Source organism: Thermobia domestica, chromosome 5 (genome assembly GCF_964235325.1).
Source record: "Thermobia domestica chromosome 5, izTheDome1.hap1.1, whole genome shotgun sequence".
In the NCBI taxonomy this organism is placed as follows: Eukaryota; Metazoa; Arthropoda; class Insecta; order Zygentoma; family Lepismatidae; genus Thermobia; species Thermobia domestica.
In genome coordinates, this window is record NC_137458.1 from 44,907,953 (window position 1) to 44,929,336 (window position 21,384).

General features: G+C 35.9%; 1 protein-coding gene across 3 annotated transcripts in view; it reads right to left on the reverse strand.

Moving 5' to 3' along the window:
* Window positions 1-21,384, reverse strand: part of cic (Putative transcription factor capicua) — a 117,093-nt gene that overhangs the window by 90,513 nt on the left and 5,196 nt on the right. For all 3 annotated transcript variants that reach the window (XM_081758660.1, XM_081758659.1, XM_081758658.1), the window contains exons 2-3: window positions 9,866-10,018; window positions 5,923-6,200 (exon numbers count right to left, since the gene is read on the reverse strand). In XM_081758660.1, coding sequence (XP_081614786.1) covers window positions 5,923-6,114 — 192 coding nt within the window. In that variant the 5' untranslated portion in view covers window positions 6,115-6,200; window positions 9,866-10,018. The remainder of the gene's footprint in view (window positions 1-5,922; window positions 6,201-9,865; window positions 10,019-21,384) is intronic.

A 21,384-nucleotide genomic window follows, 5' to 3' on the forward strand; every position in this document is an offset into this window, starting at 1 on the left:
GTAGTTCTAAACCCACCTGCGCATAATTATGGGAATTTGTGAAGAACAATTATTCGTTAAAACAGGTAAATCAAAAACAGAACATACATATATTTGGATAAGTGTCACAAATTTGAACAGTATACTAAACTAATACTTATAGATCAAATATAAGCCAAACATGAGTTTTTTTTTTTTTTCTCCTGAAATATACCCATAAGAAAAATAAAACCAAGTGGTGGAGCAAGAACAAGAAGAGAATAGCAGTCAGAATATTGATGAAGAGAATATTGTTTAGACCCTTTAGAGGAAAGAAATAGGGAAAAGTGTGAACCAGTTTTACTGACATGAATTCATTGGTAGTAATCATGAACACGTGGTTTAACCAGCACGCAACATTACCTGGAAATCTCCAGTCGACGAACTGATACACTAAAGAGATTATACAATTATAGAAGGTCGATTGCGAAATGAAATCTGACAAAGCAAATCACTTTTGGTAACAGTTTTGGCAATGTATCACTGCGATTTTATTTTATAATGTGTCTTATGAAAGCAGTGATACATTGCCTGTATTACACAGTTACTTACTAAAACTTATATGCTTTGGTCAGGTTTTACTTTTTAATTAAGGCAAAGAAAAACTACAATGAACGGCATTCATACTGCGAAATAGTTTAAAGAATGTGGAAGTTCTCCCTGGGGTCGTTACTTTCTCAGATCAATACTGTGCTGGCAAAAGTGGAAACAAATGAAGGTAATGAAATAAAACAACCCCTCCCCCCCCAAAAAAAAATAAATTGTCGGGTAGAAAGATGGGACAAGTAGAAAACAAAAATCCGCTAGGAAACCTGGGACAGGAACTAACGTTTGTAGAAATGAGGCTGCCCAGAAACAGTAAGAACGAAGCTGCCATGAAGCAGTAGGGTATCATGAAAAGAACAGTCACGGAGCTATGGGGTTACACAACAAACGTCAGGGACGAGGAAAATAGAATAATGAAGTATGATAACAAGGTTGTGTTTTTTTAAATAAATAAATAAAAAATATGTATCGGAAGTTAAATAATAAATTAAGACGGGAAACCGACACAACCAGGGGTGAGATGCACACAAAAGAAATGGGAAATGCGAGTGAATGTACAGGAAAGTAAAGTAATGTGAACTAAGCCTACTAATGACTTAAAATAATATTAATACTAATAGTAATAATAATTTTGGAAAATGTAAAGTTTGGTTAATTTTAATAAGAAATCAATCATGTGATATACTTCACATCAGTCCAATATTATATTTACTATGTTTACCACAAGGGTCAATATGTTAACTCATCTTTTAAAAAAATCGTCAATTTGTACTACGTATCAAGAATATCCAAGGATCTTGGATCCAGATCATTACCTTATAATGGAACTCGTAATATATATATATATATCTACGCATATAAAATGATAAATCAAGTTTATTTCATCTGTTCGTAAATCAAAGGAGAAAAAAAATCTTATCTTAACATCTATTTGCGATATTTCGTTTAGACTAGCAACGAACCATATTCAATTATAAAATTTCAGAATCATGTTCAAGAATGAAGATTTTAATTAATTATTACTGCCAGCCTACAATGTCTATTAGGAAGAAATACATTATTTTAGATAGGTATACAAACCGCGTCTGATGTTCGGCAGATAAGAATCGTTCAGCTGTTTATATTAATTAAATTTGTACTAATTTCATATATTTAATATTATTCAACTTGTAATTTTATTTCCGAATATCCCAGACTTCGTAGCTTTTCAGTAGTTACAGTCTAATATTTCGAAACAATCAATTCATACAAGCATACAAACCAACAAACTGTATGATGAGCATATAAATTACATGAAAAAAAATAAAATGAAATATTTCAGTTTAACGTTAAACGATTATGTCCATTAGGTGAGGGGAGACGCATGATTAAGGGAAATAAGGAATGATGATGGAAAAGTTGGGGTAATGAGAATGTGAGAGGAAACGGGAGTACCTCGAGAAAACTCACTGACACGATATTGTCTACCACAAACTTACTTGGCCGGAGATTGGACCAGGGAACCTACCAGAAGTAATCGCTCTACTGCTGAGCCACTGTACCCCCTTACTGAAGAATAATGCCCATAGTTCACCTTATCTTGAGGCTAACACCTAATATTACAATAGAGGTCCAAATTATATGTATATCCCATCTGTGTAAAATCTTACACAGGAATACGAATCGACTTCGTTTCATACAGCTTGTTAAACATGGATCTAACGAAGTGGTAGGTGTCACAGATTTAATGACTCTCGCTTACATATACGAGGCAGGTCCGGAAAGTAAGTACAGTTTCGAAAAAATATGTATACTAAAACAGCTTTATTCAAGCCAAATTTATTTTTACATGAAAGAGCACACTTTAAACTATTTTTCAACATAATGGGTTCAAATACTTGTCAGAGCAGGTGACCAGCTTGTCCAAACTTTCCTCAATGAAACATCCCGCCAGTGTACGGCAAGTAGGGACCGCTTCGTTTGACAGGAGTTGTCCCAATCCAAAACAAAAGGAGAAAAATGCTCAGTAAAGCATTCGTGTAGCTCCATGACAATACCTGTTCCCATACTGCTGGTGCCACCCAAATGTTAATCTGACGGTTCGGTTGGGAGCAGTTTGACCACCTACGATGCAACCTCGACTTGGTGCCATGTAACTACCACTTGTTTCCTGCACCTGAAGCGCGAGCTCGGTGGTAAGCGCTTTGAAAATGACGACGACGCAAAAAACGCTGTGGAGTTATAGTTTCTTCATTGGCGTTTTTTTTTTTTTTTTTTTTTTTATTATTTTATTTTAAAGGAAGGTTTGGAAAAAGTTGATCGTCCGCTATGACAAGTGTTTGAACAGTGGTGGAAAATCTCGAAAAATAGTTTAAGATGTGCTCCTTCATGTAAAAATAAATTTGGTCTAACAAACTTTTACTTTTTTTTTTTTTTTTTTTTTTTAATGGTACTTACTTTTATAAGCATGTCTCGTAGAATCATAGACCTACCACATACTACAAAACATTTAAGGTGTCTACAGCCTTATCTTAACTATGTCATGTTGATTGAGTTATTGTGTATTCCATCTATACGTGTGCAGTTTGTATATAAAGGATGCCGCCTTCTACGTGTGGAGGCTAGTGCCATAAATAAGTCATCGTCCGCGGGAGCTTGTGGAAAACACCCCCGATAACTAAATGGCCAACCAGAACCCTCATTTCTAGCATTTGACAGCCGCTTGTCAAGTCCACGTAGGGTACTTAGTTGCCACAGTTCCAAACGCTGTCCTTTCAGTTAGTGATTAGAAGATTGTTGTTCAACATATATAGTTTTCTTATGCATATATATTATACTCGATTATAGCAAAATATGGAGGCCTGACATCTGTTTCACATTAGTGATAGTATTGGGAGTGAGAGTAAGAGACACGAGACACAGTGAGTGCTGCGGCATTGCAACCCCGCAAATGCGGTCAAAAGAGGGATAAGGGGGAGGAAGAGATACTGTTGTAAAATCCAGCAGGGGAAGTTCAAAGAATTTGCCGAACTGCCCATGTATTGAAGGAATACGCTATACTTTTGCGTTTTCGTAGCAACTTGCAAAGCTGCCATATAAAAATAGAGCAAATCACACTTAAAATGTATTAAAACCCAATAAGAATAAAATTCCAAACGACTGTATTAAACTCTTTGTTCTCTTATTTATATAATTAGTGCATTGATAATCTTAGAAATGTCTTAATTTCGAATATTTATACGAAATCCTAGCTTTCCTATACTACTCCGCGACTTCCATCTTACACTGGAAACAACTCAACTCATTCGCGACATCTATTGGTTGCTATTGTTCCCAACTAAAACTTTACACAAAACAAATTACTAATAAAACGAATACTAACAAATGAGAAATTATCGATCTTATGGATCAACACAAGTTAAGTCTTGATAACATGAAATAAAGCTATCAGCAGGGATTGTTTTAAAATAAACCAATTTTAAATGCAATCTATAGCTCTAAATTATTTATAATAGTATAAGATATGTTAACGTTATCCGTAATCATCAAATATTTATGTACTTTAGAATACAATATCCTCTTCGAACTAGCAGTATGCGCATTGAAACATGCATTAATATTTAGGACAAACGTTTAAGAAATAATTATCCGTGATCTATTCATAGATTCATTTTGCGTTGACAATAGAAATAACCACCAATTAACGGTAATAAACAGCTTTAGTAGCAAAACTTAAACGGAATTACCACTAAAATCATTGTATCACTGTTTACTAGAATTTTAATGCAAAGGTGAGTAATTGACTTTGTACTAAGATAGTTATTTACTCAATGTAATACCAAAAGCGGACGTTACAAATGGAAATAGGAAGCTTGGTAAAACAAATAAGACTATAGTATCTAAGAACGCCAAGACAGTACGCGAGGCAAGGGGAGGTTTCGGCAGTTTGAAGGGATACACTGAAAAATTCTATGAAACTAAAAACTATAGTGTACATAAAATTAAGTGTAGTGAAATTAAAAACTAGTCTAAGCACTGAAGAGCAAAACGAAGTAAACAGAAATCATAAAAGATTTTCGAAATCATAGTGTGAGTTTGAGAAAAATGCAAGATGATAAATGAGAAAGAAATCACTATGAATATTGCAACAATTTTAGTTAATTAAGAATATATAGGGAATAAAAATAGAAAAAAAATGTTCTGAATTTACGGAGTATAGTGTGCTAAGTAGGTGAGAAGTACTTCATGAAAATGACACATACTGTTCAGTTAAGGGGTTATTAGGGCATGCAGATGCAGGTTGTCAAGAACAGCATGATAGTAGGAAAGTGTGGAACAGCATTGCATGATTTCAGAGAAGATTTGCAAAAGTATATTCGCTTCAGTTTACAAATGGTACGTGGATTTGGGCTGTGAAAGAGTGTGCAGGCTCAAAGCTCTATATTTTTGAACTAGGATAAAGAACACGGCTTGTGAATTGTCCATACTTACTGATTGAGCTTTGTGATTATTTAACAGTGTTATCTTCCACCTATATAGACACAACAGTGTTATCTTCCACCTATATAGATATACAGGGTGTTTCAAAACAACTGACAACGTTTGGGAGGAGATTCCTGACACTAAGATAAGAAAGAAAAAAAGTATAGACAACCTGGGTGCAGAAATCCGTCATTTCGGAGTTATAGACTCCCGAAAACATAAGAAAAAAATGAACATTAAAGGTACATAGCTCCAATACTACGGGACCTACCATAGTTGGGTCAAGACTTCACTTAGGAATTAATATGTACCCTATCCAAAAATACACATTTCAGAACCCTAAGGTACTCAAGCAACGATTTTTGTAGAGGGAGTTTGGCTACGAGCATATAATTTAAGGTACTCATCCACTCTATAGAAATTGTTGCGGAATTACCGCAGGATTCTGACACATGGATATTTGGATAGGGCACATAATAGTTCCTAAGTGAGGTCTTGACGTTTTCGGCAGCCTATAACTCCGAAATGACGGATTTCTGCACTTAGGTTGGTCCATACTTTTTGACTTATTTGGTGTCAGGAATCATCTCCCAAACGTTGTCGGTGTTGTTTGAAAACACCCTGTATAATAACCTAATTCGGAATTTACTACCACACAGCACACTATAACACCATAATCAAACTACATAGTGAAACATATGAAAGAGGAAAGAGACCCAAAAATTTCTTAGAGATGGTAATTTCTTAGAGTTGGCTAGGAAATCGAATGATTACAAAAAGTCAAAATTATAGACCTATAACACACACATAAAAAAAAGTCAGGATTATAGACCTATAACACATAAAGATCTATATACAATACTGCACACTATCACGAATAAAAGTAAACTAACTTACTACTGGCTGTCCATTGTTCTTTAAACCAGTCTCTTCTGCAACAGGATTATTCTGCCGTGTGTCAGTTTCCTGTTTATCACTTACGTCTTCCTGTTTTCCTGAGAGTGCTTCTCTGTCATCCGTGTTCTGGAACACCTTCTTGCCTCGTGAATGCCTATTCCTTCGTGTGTGGGCATCTCCACGCCGGCTCATGATGCACTCTCATACCGCCGGGAGAGACAATCATGTCTCAACAAAGTCATTATGGGCAGTTCTGCTTTATGTTGAACTCCTGAAGTCTACAGTATTAGGGGGAAAAAAATACAATCGTATAAGCAAATTTTTTTACTTATCCTTCTGCTACCAAACAATTTAGTTAAAAGAAAAAAAAAACTCGAATAAGCAACTAAAGTCGATCGTCTAGAGGAATGGTCTTAAAAAGGGTTCAATGTTTTATCGAAGTTCTACATATCAGGGAATATAAAATTCGAATAAGGCATCTGCAATTGAATTACAGGGCCCACCATGTTTATTACTAGTTGCTCTTATTTTTTTCAAATAAACAAACAGCAAAGTCACGTGTGCACCACGTGAAGGGGTTTGATTAGAATACACCCTGTTTCAAAAAAAATATACGTATTACCAAGAATTATTTTGTCCAAACTATCGATCGCTGCGCCTTGGTTCGGCTTTTGGAGAAACGAATACATAGTCTAGTTTATATTAATAGTCACTAGATGTCAGTTGTCTTCTGTTTTGCTTGGTAACCGTCATATTTTTAAAATGGCTACTCCGCAGCAGAAATCATTTTGTGTTCTAGAGTTTGCGAAGTGCAATTCCGTGATTACAGTGCAAAGACGTTTGAGGTTGAGGAACCAAATTGATCCTCCCAATGGGTGGAAAATTCGCAGATGGTATCGACAGTTTGTAGATACAGGATATGTACGTAAAGGAAAGAGTCCTGGCCGCCCTCGTGTTCTTGAAGAAAATGTTGCACGAATTCAAACTGCTTTCCAACGTAGTCCTTCAAAATCAACTCGTCGTGCCAGTCAGGAATTACAAGTGCCGACAACAACAATTTGGCGTGTTTTGAGACGTCGGTTGGTTATGAAGCCGTACAAGTTACAGCTGTTTCAAGCTCTGCGTCCTGATGACAAAACGCAAACGTGTGGCATTTTGTAACGAGATTCTGGATGTTATTGACAATGATAACACTTTTGCACAACGCATCGTGTTCAGTGATGAAGCGACTTTCCGTGTTAGTGGTCAAGTAAATAAACAAAATGTTCGAATTTGGGGCCTACAGAACCTACATGCAGTAACTGAACATGTACGAGATTCGCCCAAAGTCAATGTGTTTTGTGCGATATCCCGATCATCTGTTTACAACCCATTCTTCTTTAATGGAAACACGGTTAACAGTCAGCAGTATCTCGCTATGTTGCAAAACTGGTTGTTTCCGAGGCTGCACCAAGACAACTTCATTTTTCAACAAGACGGGGCACCCCCTCACTGGAGTCGCCAAGTGCGTGAATATCTGAATGAAACTCTACCGAACCGTTGGATTGGTGGTCAAGGAGCTGGCGACTTAGCATGTCTCAGCTGGCCTCCACGGTCACCAGATTTAACACCATGTGACTTCTTCCTGTGGAGTTTCGTTAAAGACAACGTTTATGTACCACCACTCTCACAGAACCTGGAAGAGTTGAAGAACCGAACCCCCTGCCACAACATCAATGACGCAGGACATGCTTGCCCAAGTATGGGAGGAATTTGAGTATCGATGTGATATTGTTCGTGTCGCTGATGGAGGACATATTGAACATCTTTAATTTGAACTTTGAACTGTAATTTGAACTTGAGAGGTTCGTAAATATGCGTGTAAAATTTCATAGCGTATGTCTTAAAGTTTAATAAATATATGCATTCGAAATACGTATATTCTTTTTGAAACAGGGTGTATTTAAAGTAACTGATTGTTATGCAACCAATATGATCTTTAGATACACCTGGATTGCATACTACCAAGGAGCAATTCATCTATAACCTACTATGGAAATACATGGGGGGGAGGGTGCATACCTTCGGATCAACTGGATGGATCACCTCCACTACCGAACTCGGTTCCTAACTTTTAACCTTGTACACCCTGGCCAAAACTGATGGCGATCCATCAAGTAATTGTTGAGCTTTTCTCTCTTCCAGACGCAGGGGTGGGTCCAGGACGGACTTTTGAGAGAGGGGTTAATACTGCTACTTAGAGCTACTTTTAAGAACTCCAAACTCTGGGATGGGTTTTATTTATATATATAAAATAAGAAAGTTTCCTCTTCTGGGGGCAATCGCCCCCCCCCCCTCACTGATCCGCCACTACCCGAACGAACGGAGAGAAAGTAAGTACTGTAACTGGCCAATTATAAGACTTTTATTTTTATTGTATTTTGATTTTAAACTTAACATTACTTGCCAAAAACAAGATAAACAAACAAGAAAAAAAGATCACTACACATAATTTCATGTTGGAAAATCCACTGTAAAATGTTAAAAAATTATATGTAATTTCGTTTCTGTGAAATCGCTTTATGTGATGAAGACAGCTTAACTTACATAATGAACTTTTTCATTATGTAAATCTTGCATTGACAGATTTTATCGTCTGAACCAAATTCCAATTTGTACATAAACCCAAATTTATGCGTCAGTCTTTCGACAGCGTGGCTCTACGTCATAACCACGAGCTCTTTGGGTAACAATCTCAGCCAAAGTAATACAGGTAATATAAAACCTTAAAATACTTCCGAAATGGTATCATATGTAACCAAATTTTATATTATTCGTTGTCTCGATGTAGCTCTGAAACTAAAATTATATCTTAACTTCAAACTCTAAATATCTTCGTCAGTATCTGTTTAAGTTCGGAAGAGTGGCAGTTACTTTCAAACAGCAATCCTCAATCAAGTTCTTGTGTTAAAATTGTGCTTTAAGGTATCCAAGTTGTGGGACACTCACTTCAATCAAGAAAGAAAGAAAGAAAAAAAAAAAGTATGCGCTTAAGTAAAAATCTGTCAACTGCCGTGCATGCCACATCATATAAACAATTCAAAGACACCACATCACAACAAACAATCAAAATTATTAACTTAATTACACATTAAAGCTTTTATCTTTTATTCATAAAGCTGCAAACTTACATTGGCATGACAAAAAGAAACGTACTAACCAGAGTTAAAGAACACATACGAGGCTCCAAAGAAAATAAACTCGCGGTCTCAGATTTGTCAAAACCTTTAACAAAGCACAAGTAAATATACTTCGTAAGACTATCGTAAATTGAAAGATCCATTTACGAATCGTACTTCATTAGAATCAGGGAACCAAAATTGAAACAACATAGTGGAACACATGATAAACAATGACGTTATATTATAATGTATTGGAAAAAGAATAATTATCAAATATAGGAACGCTTTAAAAATTTTAACTGTAAATTCAATCGGAAAAACACTTTTAAGAACACTTAGGTACAGATGGAAGGACAATATTAAGATGGTTCACGCAGAAATCAGAATATAAAGTAGAAATTGGATCCAATTGGCTAAGGACAAAAGTTAAAGGAAAGCTCGTATGAATGCGGTTTGAACCTTCAGGTTCTACAGGTCAAAGAGTGAATTACTTAGTTAATTATGTATTGCGTTTAAAGTTGGAGTTGCTATCTTTTCATTTTCGTTGGATTTGAATTGATGTCAGTATAAAGGACTTGAACTTATAGCTGAACATTCCATTTGTACTGAACGCGGACTAGTAGTTCAATACTTCGACTAGTATTGAAAGCGGATCAAAGTACTAACATAAGAAATTTTTACACTTTAAGGTGAGATTTAAAAAAAAAAAAAAAAAAAAGTCATATACAAAATTAAGATTAAACAAAAGAGAAAAATAAACATGTATATAATCTTTTACTTACCATTTCCCATAGGTAATATATCGATATACGGTTGTCATATCTTAAAAGTTTTCACCTACTGCAACGTGTATACAGTAGTGGCTAGCTTAACGATTTCATATAGAATTTCCGATGATGGTCCCATTCTGCAGTTCTCTGCTTTTTACGCAGAACCTGAAATAATGAATTGCTGAGACTTAGAAATTAATATTTTCATAACATCCTAACTACTTAAAAATACAAAACAAAGCATGCTTAAAATTAAAAGCTTATTTTGTCAGCTTTCCAGGGCAAATTACACGAAATCTCAATATACTCTTGGGCAGCAAATCTTTGCCCATCCCCATAATAAAAAGTTAAACAACATAAATACATTTACTTTACAAGATAAATACTGGGACATACCAAAGAAATTCTCAAACTGCATGAACCATGAAACTATACTTCTATAGTGGCAATTTCCTGTACTTGTTCGGCTGGCAATACGTGAATGGATTTTGCACCGTATCAAAAAAGGGACTACACGAAGCTGCCATGTTTTATTGTTTGCATTAACAGGCATGATAGTTCGTATAAAGTTTTGACTATTACTTTTGCATGTTCCAGATACATCTTGTAATTTCATTGTTCTTTCTTTCATCTTGGGGGGCGCGGTGGCTCAGTGGTAGAGCGTTCACCTCTGGTGCTTGGGGTCCCGGGTTCGATCCCAGCCCCCGCCAAGTGAACTTTGTGGTGGACAAACACCGTGCTCGTGGGTTTTCTCGGGGTTCTCCCGTTTCCTCCCACTTTCTTCATTCCACCATTTCACTCATCTCTCATCATCACCGTCTCCTTTAGCCTAACCGACATAACCGTGGGACGTAAAATTTAAAGATTTCATTTCATTTTTTTCTTTCATCTTGTTCTTAATGTAAATAACAGACGTTGTTGCTCGAAATACAATATATATCAACATGTTTCTTGCAAATTGTTTCGGAAAGCTGTTAAGGTAAGCCTTCAATTTTGATTCTCTGTTTTCCTATGCTCACTTCCTACATATGATCGTAGACCCCGAAAAGACGTACGAAAGAATTCTAAGACATGAACAGTGAAGAAATCTTTGTGAAAAGGATGTCCCAGAGAAATATATATGTGCGATACAAGAAATATGCAGAAGCGTTACAGTAAACGTTACGAGCAAAGTACGAGAGTTAGAAAAAAAAGATACACATAGTCTTATTCTTGACGAAGAACATTGACGGAAGTTGGTAATCGAATACAACTAGCAAATGACAATGAATTTTTTGCAACATGATCACAGTTATGCTGAAAGAAAGAGTGTGTAAAAACTGTAGTCATGCCTTGAATACAACCTGAAGAGAATGGAAGCAACGGAAATGAAAACGTTAAGATGGATATGTGGAATAGCCCATCCACAGAAGAAATTCACGAATAACGAGCACAATAATAGTAACAGACCTGAAAAATAAAGATACAAGATACACGAACGAGATGGTTTTAGCATAGAGATAAGAACTACGAAGAAAGGAAGTTATGATTATAGTAAATCAGGAAAAAAAAAAAAAAAAAAAAAACTACGAATACGTAAAAGGAAGTAATCAATGGCGGCATCGGGGTAGAATTAGAAATGGCTAAAAAAAAAAAAAAAAAAAAAAACAACAACAACAACAATATGGAGGAAGCTCATTAAAAACAATTCTTCATGAAAAATGAAAAAAAAAAACTGATAGGAAGATAATTCTTTACATCATGATAAACTTAAAACATAATTGGTCATTAGAATCTACTGAAGTGATAACACTATTAATAAAATTGATATTTTTAAACTGCACAATTATTATTTAAAAAAAAGTTAATTGTTCGCAATAGTAGTCACACAATATACTTAAACTCCAAGACACTAACTTTATACAAGTTTATACAGGGTGGTCCAAAAGTAGGTATACAGTCCCGTACTGATCAACTCATTGGGTTTTTATATCATTTGTTATTATTATCCATCATATAGACTTAGTTTCTTTATTATTTGTTCTTAATGTCTAATAAAAAACTTAAGCTCGGAACACGCCGAAGCAAATAAACCTACAAGCTAGAATGTTATACTTGATCAATGCAGGGGTGAATACCTACTTTTGTGCCACCCTGTATTTACAGAGGATTTTGTTAGGAAACACACCATATATTAATTACAAGAGTTGGATTTAGCTCAATTTGCTCATTTCAGCTTCACATTTGTAAGCGGGAAAAAAAGGTATTTTGAGACAACTATTGTTTTACGGAACATGTTGAATTTCATACAAGAACATAATGTCTTTTATATATATATATATATATATATATATATATATATATATATATATATATATATATATATATATATATATATATATATATATATATATATATATATTTTCACGATGTATTCACGTAGCTAATAATTTTCGATCAATTATTCCAGTAATGATGAAATATCTGCACAGAGATATGTAGAAAAGAACAGTCCCTTCTTTAATGTTTAAATTTTGGAATCTATTTTTGTTATCTAGGTGATACAGTTGTGTAATACTTTAGTGTGAGAACATAGTTCGTAGATTACACATTTTTTTTTATCGAAATATGTACACTCATGTCCAAAATTATTGTCGCATGTCTATAAATATCTTGTTCTAGAAATATAATTTGATAACAAATTCGCCCGGTATTTCTTATAATGTTAGTATGTGTATAATCAGTAAAGACGTAAGTGGCAAATTTCATGTGAAAAGAGAAGTAAATAAGAACAATAAAACGAAAATAAAATTTTCTTGCCTATTTAGCAACATTTTATTTTGCTCATTATAATTTTCGTATTTATAATTCTTTTCCTATGAAATTAACCACAAATATACATTTCCCGATTATACACTTAGTATCAGTATTAAAAGTACCCTGCATAATTATTATCAAATTATATTCTTACAAGAAGACAGTTATAGATATGCGACAATAATTTTGGACTGAGTATACCTACAGGGGCGCGACTAACATTTCTTTAGTAAGCTTCTTCGTTGAATTTTATCGCTCGTGTAAGATATAGAGTCCAAAGTATTGGCCTATGCCTTTGTATATGAGACCTCAATTACTGGACCAGTTTTAATTAATAATTTATTGTGTCTTCGCTGAAATTTCAGAGTTGTTATAGGCTACACATTGTCACATTTAGACTTGCTAAACTGATCAGCAACGTAATAGGGGAAGCAATGTGTGAAAAATTGAGTAACTACTTTCTTTAGATTTCCCAATGATTTTTCATGAAAAGAAATGAATCTACCATTTCTGGGTACTATAGAGTGATTTATCTAGGTCCTGGTGTCGAATTATGAAGGTATCAGTTAAGGGAGGTCTCATTGGAATTAAGACATGGAAATAAAATACTAAAGTTAATTTTCTAATTTGCTATGAAGGCCAAAAACAAATTTATTTACAAAATAAATAAAATGCTAACATATAAATATATAAAAAAGGAAACTTGATTAGTATATAGGGTTTAATCTGGCAAGAATCAGAAATTTTCAACATTTCGAAATATTTTTAGCAAATTCGATCTTTGTTCATATTATTATTATTACTGTATTATTATTATTTTTATTATTATTATTAACATTCATATCCTCCATATAATATGACCATGAAGAGTTATGGCTCACGGCGTTAACTATTATCTTTGATTTGGATTTTGAATAATCACCAATAAAAATTAGCATTGTTAAAGAAACCTGAGCAACTTATACAACAATATTACAGACTGATTCCACTTACAGCTTAGTGTTCAAACTTTTATTTCCTTTAATAGTACATCTTCAATTTTACCACTGTGATAGGAAGAAGACTGCAATTTTACCACTGTGAACACGGCATTCACGGATGCCGAAACGGAATAGAATGCTCTCTATGTATGACAATAACCGATTGCCGCAGCAACTACTTTTATTTTCGAATGGAAGCTGAATGTTTCTAGTGTTTGGGATGAATATTGAAGAAAGCATGGATACAAGGTAAGCAGTACATGTGTAATTAAAGTGATAAAAATTTAGTGGACTCATAACGATTACATAATTAAAGCCATGATAATCATTAACCATCACAAATCGCAAATATAGGAATTTATTAGGTTGGTGGTGTATGAAATGTCCGCTTTGACATCTGGAGAAAAGCTCACCTCAACAACACAACACATGGATGGACTAAGGTCACGTGTCTAAGTCTCACACACTACATTCCACACAAACAGGCTGGAGTACCCAGACAATCAGGAGGCAAGTACGTTGTTAAACAAGGTCGTATAAAAGTGCGCTTTGGAGAACACACAACTGCGAGTGTTTTTTCTTTACGAATACAAACTAGGACGTTCTGCACAGTAAGCCGCAAAAAATATTAAAAGTGCATTTGAACCAGGAATGGCAAATAAAAGCATCACTCGCCAAAGTTCGTTCCGCTGACATAGTACTGCAAAATGAACCACATGGGCACCAACCAACCATCATGAGCTCTTCAGAAAAGCTGTGGAAGGGGACAATTGGGAAAGTGTTCGTGCCACTGCAGACAAGTTAAACATACTTTACACCGCAAAATGAACCGCATGGGCACCAACCAACCATCATGAGCTCTTCAGAAAAGCTGTGGAAGAGGACAATTGGGAAAGTGTTCGTGCCACTGCAGACAAGTTAAACATACTTTACACCGCAAAATGAACCGCATGGGCACCAACCAACCATCATGAGCTCTTCAGAAAAGCTGTGGAAGAGGACAATTGGGAAAGTGTTCGTGCCACTGCAGACAAGTTAAACATACTTTACACCGCAAAATGAACCGCATGGGCACTAACCAACCATCATGAGCTCTTCAGAAAAGCTGTGGAAGGGGACAATTGGGAAAGTGTTCGTGCCACTGCAGACAAGTTAAACATACTTTACACCGCAAAATGAACCGCATGGGCACCAACCAACCATCATGAGCTCTTCAGAAAAGCTGTGGAAGGGGACAATTGGGAAAGTGTTCGTGCCACTGCAGACAAGTTAAACATACTTTACACCGCAAAATGAACCGCATGGGCACTAACCAACCATCATGAGCTCTTCGGAAAAGCTGTGGAAGGGGACAATTGGGAAAGTGTTCGTGCCACTGCAGACAAGTTAAACATACTTTACACCGCAAAATGAACCGCATGGGCACTAACCATCCATCATGAGCTCTTCAGAAAAGCTGTGGAAGGGGACAATTGGGAAAGTGTTCGTGCCACTGCAGACAAGTTAAACATACTTTATACCGCAAAATGAACCGCATGGGCACCAACCAACCATCATGAGCTCTTCAGAAAAGCTGTGGAAGGGGACAATTGGGAAAGTGTTCGTGCCACTGCAGACAAGTTAAACATACTTTATACCGCAAAATGAACCGCATGGGCACCAACCAACCATCATGAGCTCTTCAGAAAAGCTGTGGAAGGGGACAATTGGGAAAGTGTTCGTGCCACTGCAGACAAGTTAAACATACTTTATACCGCAAAATGAACCGCATGGGCACTAACCAACCATCATGAGCTCTTCAGAAAAGCTGTGGAAGGGGACAATTGGGAAAGTGTTCGTGCCACTGCAGACAAGTTAAACATACTTTACACCGCAAAATGAACCGCATGGGCACTAACCAACCATCATGAGTTCTTCAGAAAAGCTGTGGAAGGGGACAACCGGTAAAGAAAAAAAAAAGTTGGACTCCTGGGTGGTACATTGAGTTGACACTGGCCAGTAATAATTTCACCTGGAAATGAGCAGTTCTCTAAGCATAAGAAATACCCGAGAAAGTACTATATATCAACTTGTCACTACAGGCGAAAAATGAATTAGTTATGGCAATCGTAAACGGTCGGGACAATGGGTGTATAGTAATCAGCATGCTGGAAGGTTCCCTAAGCCCCCTCACAGAAGGTGTTGTTGATGGTATGGAGGTCTGATAGAGATCCACCATGTCATTTTTTTAGGTGAGGTGACATAGTGACTTGTGCAGACACTATTCGCACCAACCTATTATCACTGGTCATGAAGATAACACAACGTATTCTCATTTAAAGCTGTGCTAGCTTTTTGGTCGCAAAATGTTACAAGTTTCTTTTCCTTCAAGTTTTCAAAATTGTAAAAAAATTAGTTAGCTATAAATTAAACAAATTCAATGGATTTACAAGTCAAAAAAGGGCCAGCTACACGGTCTTTGGTAGGGTTTGGGTTCACTATATCAGTTTCCATCGCCATTATTATTGGTGTTTGTTGACCATACTTTAGAACCCTTTTATTAAAGTAAATCTCTACGCCACACGAATTTGAGACACAAGTTCTATACATAGCAATACTAATTATACGAAAAAAATGGAATAAAATTATGGCTTTTTGGAATTTAACATTCCATGACTAGTATTTATGCTAAAAAGAGATGTATATCACTAACGGAAGTAAATGATTATGAAATAATGATGAAATGAGAATGTGGAAAAAACGGGAGAACTCCGAAAAAATCACAGATACGTGTTGCCCAGCATGAATTCCATGGCCTGGGATCGAATCAGGAACCCCTTACGCCAAACTTGAGCACTTTGCCACGAGTCAAATGCCACCTAATAAAACGATAATAAAGAAGGTGGCTCACATTAAGTTAAAATGAAGATAATTTGGAAACGTTAACAATTTCTATTTTCCTGATTTTCGCAAAAATATAAATATTTCAACGTTTCAACTCAGTTTTTAATACATGGGACAAATGGCCCTGCTGCCTACGTTCTCATTCTCGTCCATGAATCAATCAGTCCCTAATAAACGTTAGGTAAAATATTTAAATATGACAACGATTATACATCACAAGAACTATTTCATTCCATGCACGTTAAGAATAGGCTTGCGCATATTCAATTACTAAACACATTTTGTGTGTGTGTGTGAAATTGGCTCCTACTAGAAGAAAATGAAATGAAATCTTTGAGTTTTACGTCCCACGGCCTACTAGAAGAAAAAAGTATTTCATATGCAATATTACTTTCGTGGTGCAGATCTATTTTAGGAAAGAATAAGTATAATGGCATGAATTTAACATGCCGCATTGCATCAAAACCAATACTTTTACTAAGTATTCTCACACGAAAAGATTAATTTCGGAATTCAACCGGGGGCAGGAGGATCCATGGGAGTGAGACAGCCCCCCCAAAAACTATCCTTAGCTCAGTTGATTTAGCGATGCATAGACTCATTTTTATTCTCATACGCAGGGTTTGAAGATTTCTGGGTGCCAGGTCGCATTGTGACTGAAAATATTAGTTTGGCGCCTTGGAACTCAAAACATATACGATTGTGAATCAAATTGGAATTATACTACTCTGTCGCCTAGTTTTCGAAACTGGTGCCTCAGTCAGAAGAAAATTTTCGAGCACCTTCGATATATACAGGAGAGTATGGTGACAAGCCTTGTTACTCGATTAAATGTACTATCTATCTCCAACACATTGCTCTTAAGTTTTTCGTGGATAAGAAATTCAACATCATCAGTCTTGTCACATTTTGATTCTCTCAAATAGGAAAGGTGAACGTACTTCACCTTGATTATTTCATCTCCTATCCTTATTGTGCTTAATCCGACGATGTCCCAGTTGATTTTCCGTAGCTCTCTTGCTTCTGATGACAGAAATTTCGCATTATACATAGTAATGGTAAGTTTTAAATAGCAACGAGTCTGTTAACTCTAAAGATTCCTAGCACCCTCTGCCGGCATGTAATTCTGAACGTTGTCTTCCCCAATCATAAGTCAACTTCCGCAGAATGAGGACCTTGGTTTATCCTATCATGATTGGTAAATGAAGTTTCTAACTATTTGAGAAAAATCACCGTGGCTGACCAAGCTTGTTAATGACATTACTCCTAGTCCGCCTTCCTATCATTAACTATACCTTCAAGTTTCACCGTATAATAAATAAAAAAAAAAGTTCCAGTTTGCACAACTGGAAGGTACGGTACGATATTTCGTGGTAGATCCAGCCGGTTCCACACATCTTCAATTGATTCCTTGCAGCCTACCACAACATACTATCAGGAAATGCAGGAAATTAGAGTTTAACAGCGGATAAAATAATTACGTAAACATTATCATGGGAGACTTCCAACGCCAGAATACGGCGGAAAAAAATAAAAACGAAAAGAAATTTCGGAAATGGCGAGAAAGATAAACATAAAATCCTCTTAGTAGAACTCGCCGAGACAGATTATTTTTGTTATGAATTTCCTCAACAAAAAATCCCACACAAAATGGACATGACGACACCCAAGTGAACGGATAAACAAAACGGACTACATCACGTCAAACAGAAGTTACACGGTTGAAAACTGACCTATTCTGAACAGGTTCAAGACAAAAATAATCGAATAGCTTGGTGTAAACTTCACTTCCGAAAATCATAAAGCTTGTAGGGCAACAGGAACTTATGTTAAAAGGAAGATTCTTCAAGATCGGCGTCACGTATTTCAATTGGGACTGAAAAATTATTGCCATACTCGAAGAGGGTATGAACATTTCAGAAGCTAAGGAGATAACGAACATTCTGATGACTACAGCTACGAAGATAGAAAATATCACGAGAAAGAAGAATGAGAAGATAATCCCCAAAGAAAAGCAACATGTAATGAACAAAAGAATAATAATAGTGACAATATGGCATCTTCGATTTTCAAAAGCAATATGGAATTGCATTACAGAAGGTATAGGAAAGTTAAACAGCAATTTCGAAGAAAAAATAACTGAATATGACAGGGATCTTAAGAACGCACTGAAAAGAGAAGATGGCACAACTACTAAAAACCGTGAAAAATAAACTATTTAACAACAAATTATATTCATACGACGAACTGAAAGTGAAAGAAAAAGAAACAGAGATAGCCCAGCGCTGCAAGAAGTTGAATCCTACCTAAGAAACATGACAAGAAGAAAGGTACCAAGAGATTAAGTTATTAGACATAGCAAAGTAAACCGACAAAAAATCGGATAAACCTAAGCACAGCTTTATGCAAAACGATAACCAAGTGATTGGGTTTTCTAGAAGTGGAGAAGTGAAGTTTCCTATATGCTTTGATAATATGCTGGTTAAAAGAGGACACAAATTATATCTACGAACTTTAGATTTTTTAAATGTTATTTTATTTATTATTATTATCATTATTATCTGTATTGACACATTTAAACTTCATGTTAGACAAATTTAACGGCCAACCAAGAAGCATGCTGTATTTAGAAATGTTAATGCATAGTAGGTCATATTCAAGTGAAGAAAAAATTGATCAAATAGTCAAACGAGTATGAATTATCCTTATGTCCTGCGTTCATTGACTATGAAAATGCTATTGATTCTGTGAAGACCTTGGTGATTATTCATATTATTAAAGCAAATAATGTCAAAGAAGCTTATATAAAAGTTAAAGATCATATCTATAAACAAGCTACAGCAAATATCCAACTGACTGGCTGTAGAACGACTAAAGATAGAGAGTGAGGTACGTCAGGTGATAATATTTCTTCCAGGCTTTTTCAAAAAGGAATTTTTAAAATGTTTCGATATCCGAAAAAGAAGAACAAATGGTTAAATATACAAGGAAAAATCTGAACCGCTTTCGTTTCGCTGATAACATCACTCTCCTTGCAAAAGTATAATAGTCTGAAGAACAACGAATTCGGGTTGAAAATGATAATAGAAAAAAAAAAAAAAAAGACGAAAGTGACGTTCAACAACAACAACAACAAAATCCCTTGCAAGCAAGTTAAGCACTGAAACTAAAAATACAGGATTAAAATTAATATCTACGTCTATCTCAGACAGATGTTCATGAACGGTAACATTAAAGAAATTAACAGACGTAGGCTGGAAGGTATTCATAACGAACTACTTCATATTGAAAATCAAACACCAGTACGTCTAAAGTGTAAAATTGTCGCTGAATGTTCCCTGTTTGACATATGCTTGAGATACGGGGACACTAACAAAATAGACAGTCACAATCTCCAGATCACAAAACGAAGAATGGAAAGATATATGTTAGGAATCAGCAACAAAAACAGAGAAAGAATAATATGGATCAGATAGTGATAAAAGGGACAGATATTATTATGAAAATAAAGGTATTGAGGTGGCAATGGGTCGGCCATATTTTAAGAAATTGTGAATGACAGAGGGAAGTAATTCTTGAATTGGACACCAAGAGACAAGGAGAAACTAGAAAATGCCTTTGGACAAGATGCTGTGACAAATCAATAAATACTGCAAAGTAAAGTGGAAAAGAATTGCCCGAAATAGATGGTTGTGGGGGAAAAAAAATGAAAAATCTTCATCCAGCAATCGACTGACAATGATTGTCTATCAATATACGAATGGTACATTATTCTGCTTCAGATGTAGTTCGCCCCTCTAGCCTACGTTCATCGCTCTGGTGATTCCCCCCCCCCCCCCCAAACGACCCTTCTGGATCCGCTAATGTGTAGTAACCTGAGAAAGCAAGGCAGACGAATGTCTCAAAGAAAGACGGCCTTGAAGGCTATGCGCCGGATGCTATTTTTATTTATTTACGAACTTTCAGATACGTACAATCCACGCGACCATGTTACACTGGAATAATTAACTAAACTAAGTCAAAAAACAAAAATAGAAAAGAAAGTCGGCCAAAACCTATACTTAAAGGTATCATCCCGGCATTCATTTTGTGAAACTGAGGAAAACCCCTGAAAAGTCCTCAACCAGGATGAGCAATCACCGAAGCCGAACCCGGATTTTTCCACATTGTAAACAAAAACGCTAACCACTAATCTACACTCATTCATTGTTACTCACTATACACAACCTTTGAATTCAAATGTGGTTCGGGTTCCACGTTAAGATGTAGGTCTATGTTTCACATATTCCCGGTGTTGAAAAGGGGCGGTTATTTTATTTTATTTTAATAAGGTGACTCAGTATATTACAAGACATGGAGGAATCCTGCTATTGGAAAATGAAATGAAATGAAATCTTTGAGTTTTACGTCCCATGGTTATGCCGGTTAGGCTAAAGGAGACGGTGATGATGAGTGATGAATGAAATGGTGGAATGAAGAAAGTGGGAGGAAACGGGAGAACCCCGAGAAAAACCACGCACACGGTGTTTGTCCACCACAAAGTTCACTTGGCGGGGGCTGGGATCGAACCCGGGACCCCAAGCACCAGAGGTGAACCACCGAGCCACCGCGGCCCCTCCTGCTATTGGATATAGAGGAAATAACAAAAGGAAATAATATCCTCAAGGAAGATTGCAATTAGAATATACGGACAAATAATACATACAGGATTGCTAGATATAAAGGGAAATTATAATTAAGATTACAAGGTATAATTATAGGGTACTATATGGAACATCTCAAATATAAAATAAAAGACTTGCCATAAAACCTTTAGTACCAGTGGATGTGCCTTAGTAGAACAGTTAAAAGAAAATAAATATTTCTCTTAAG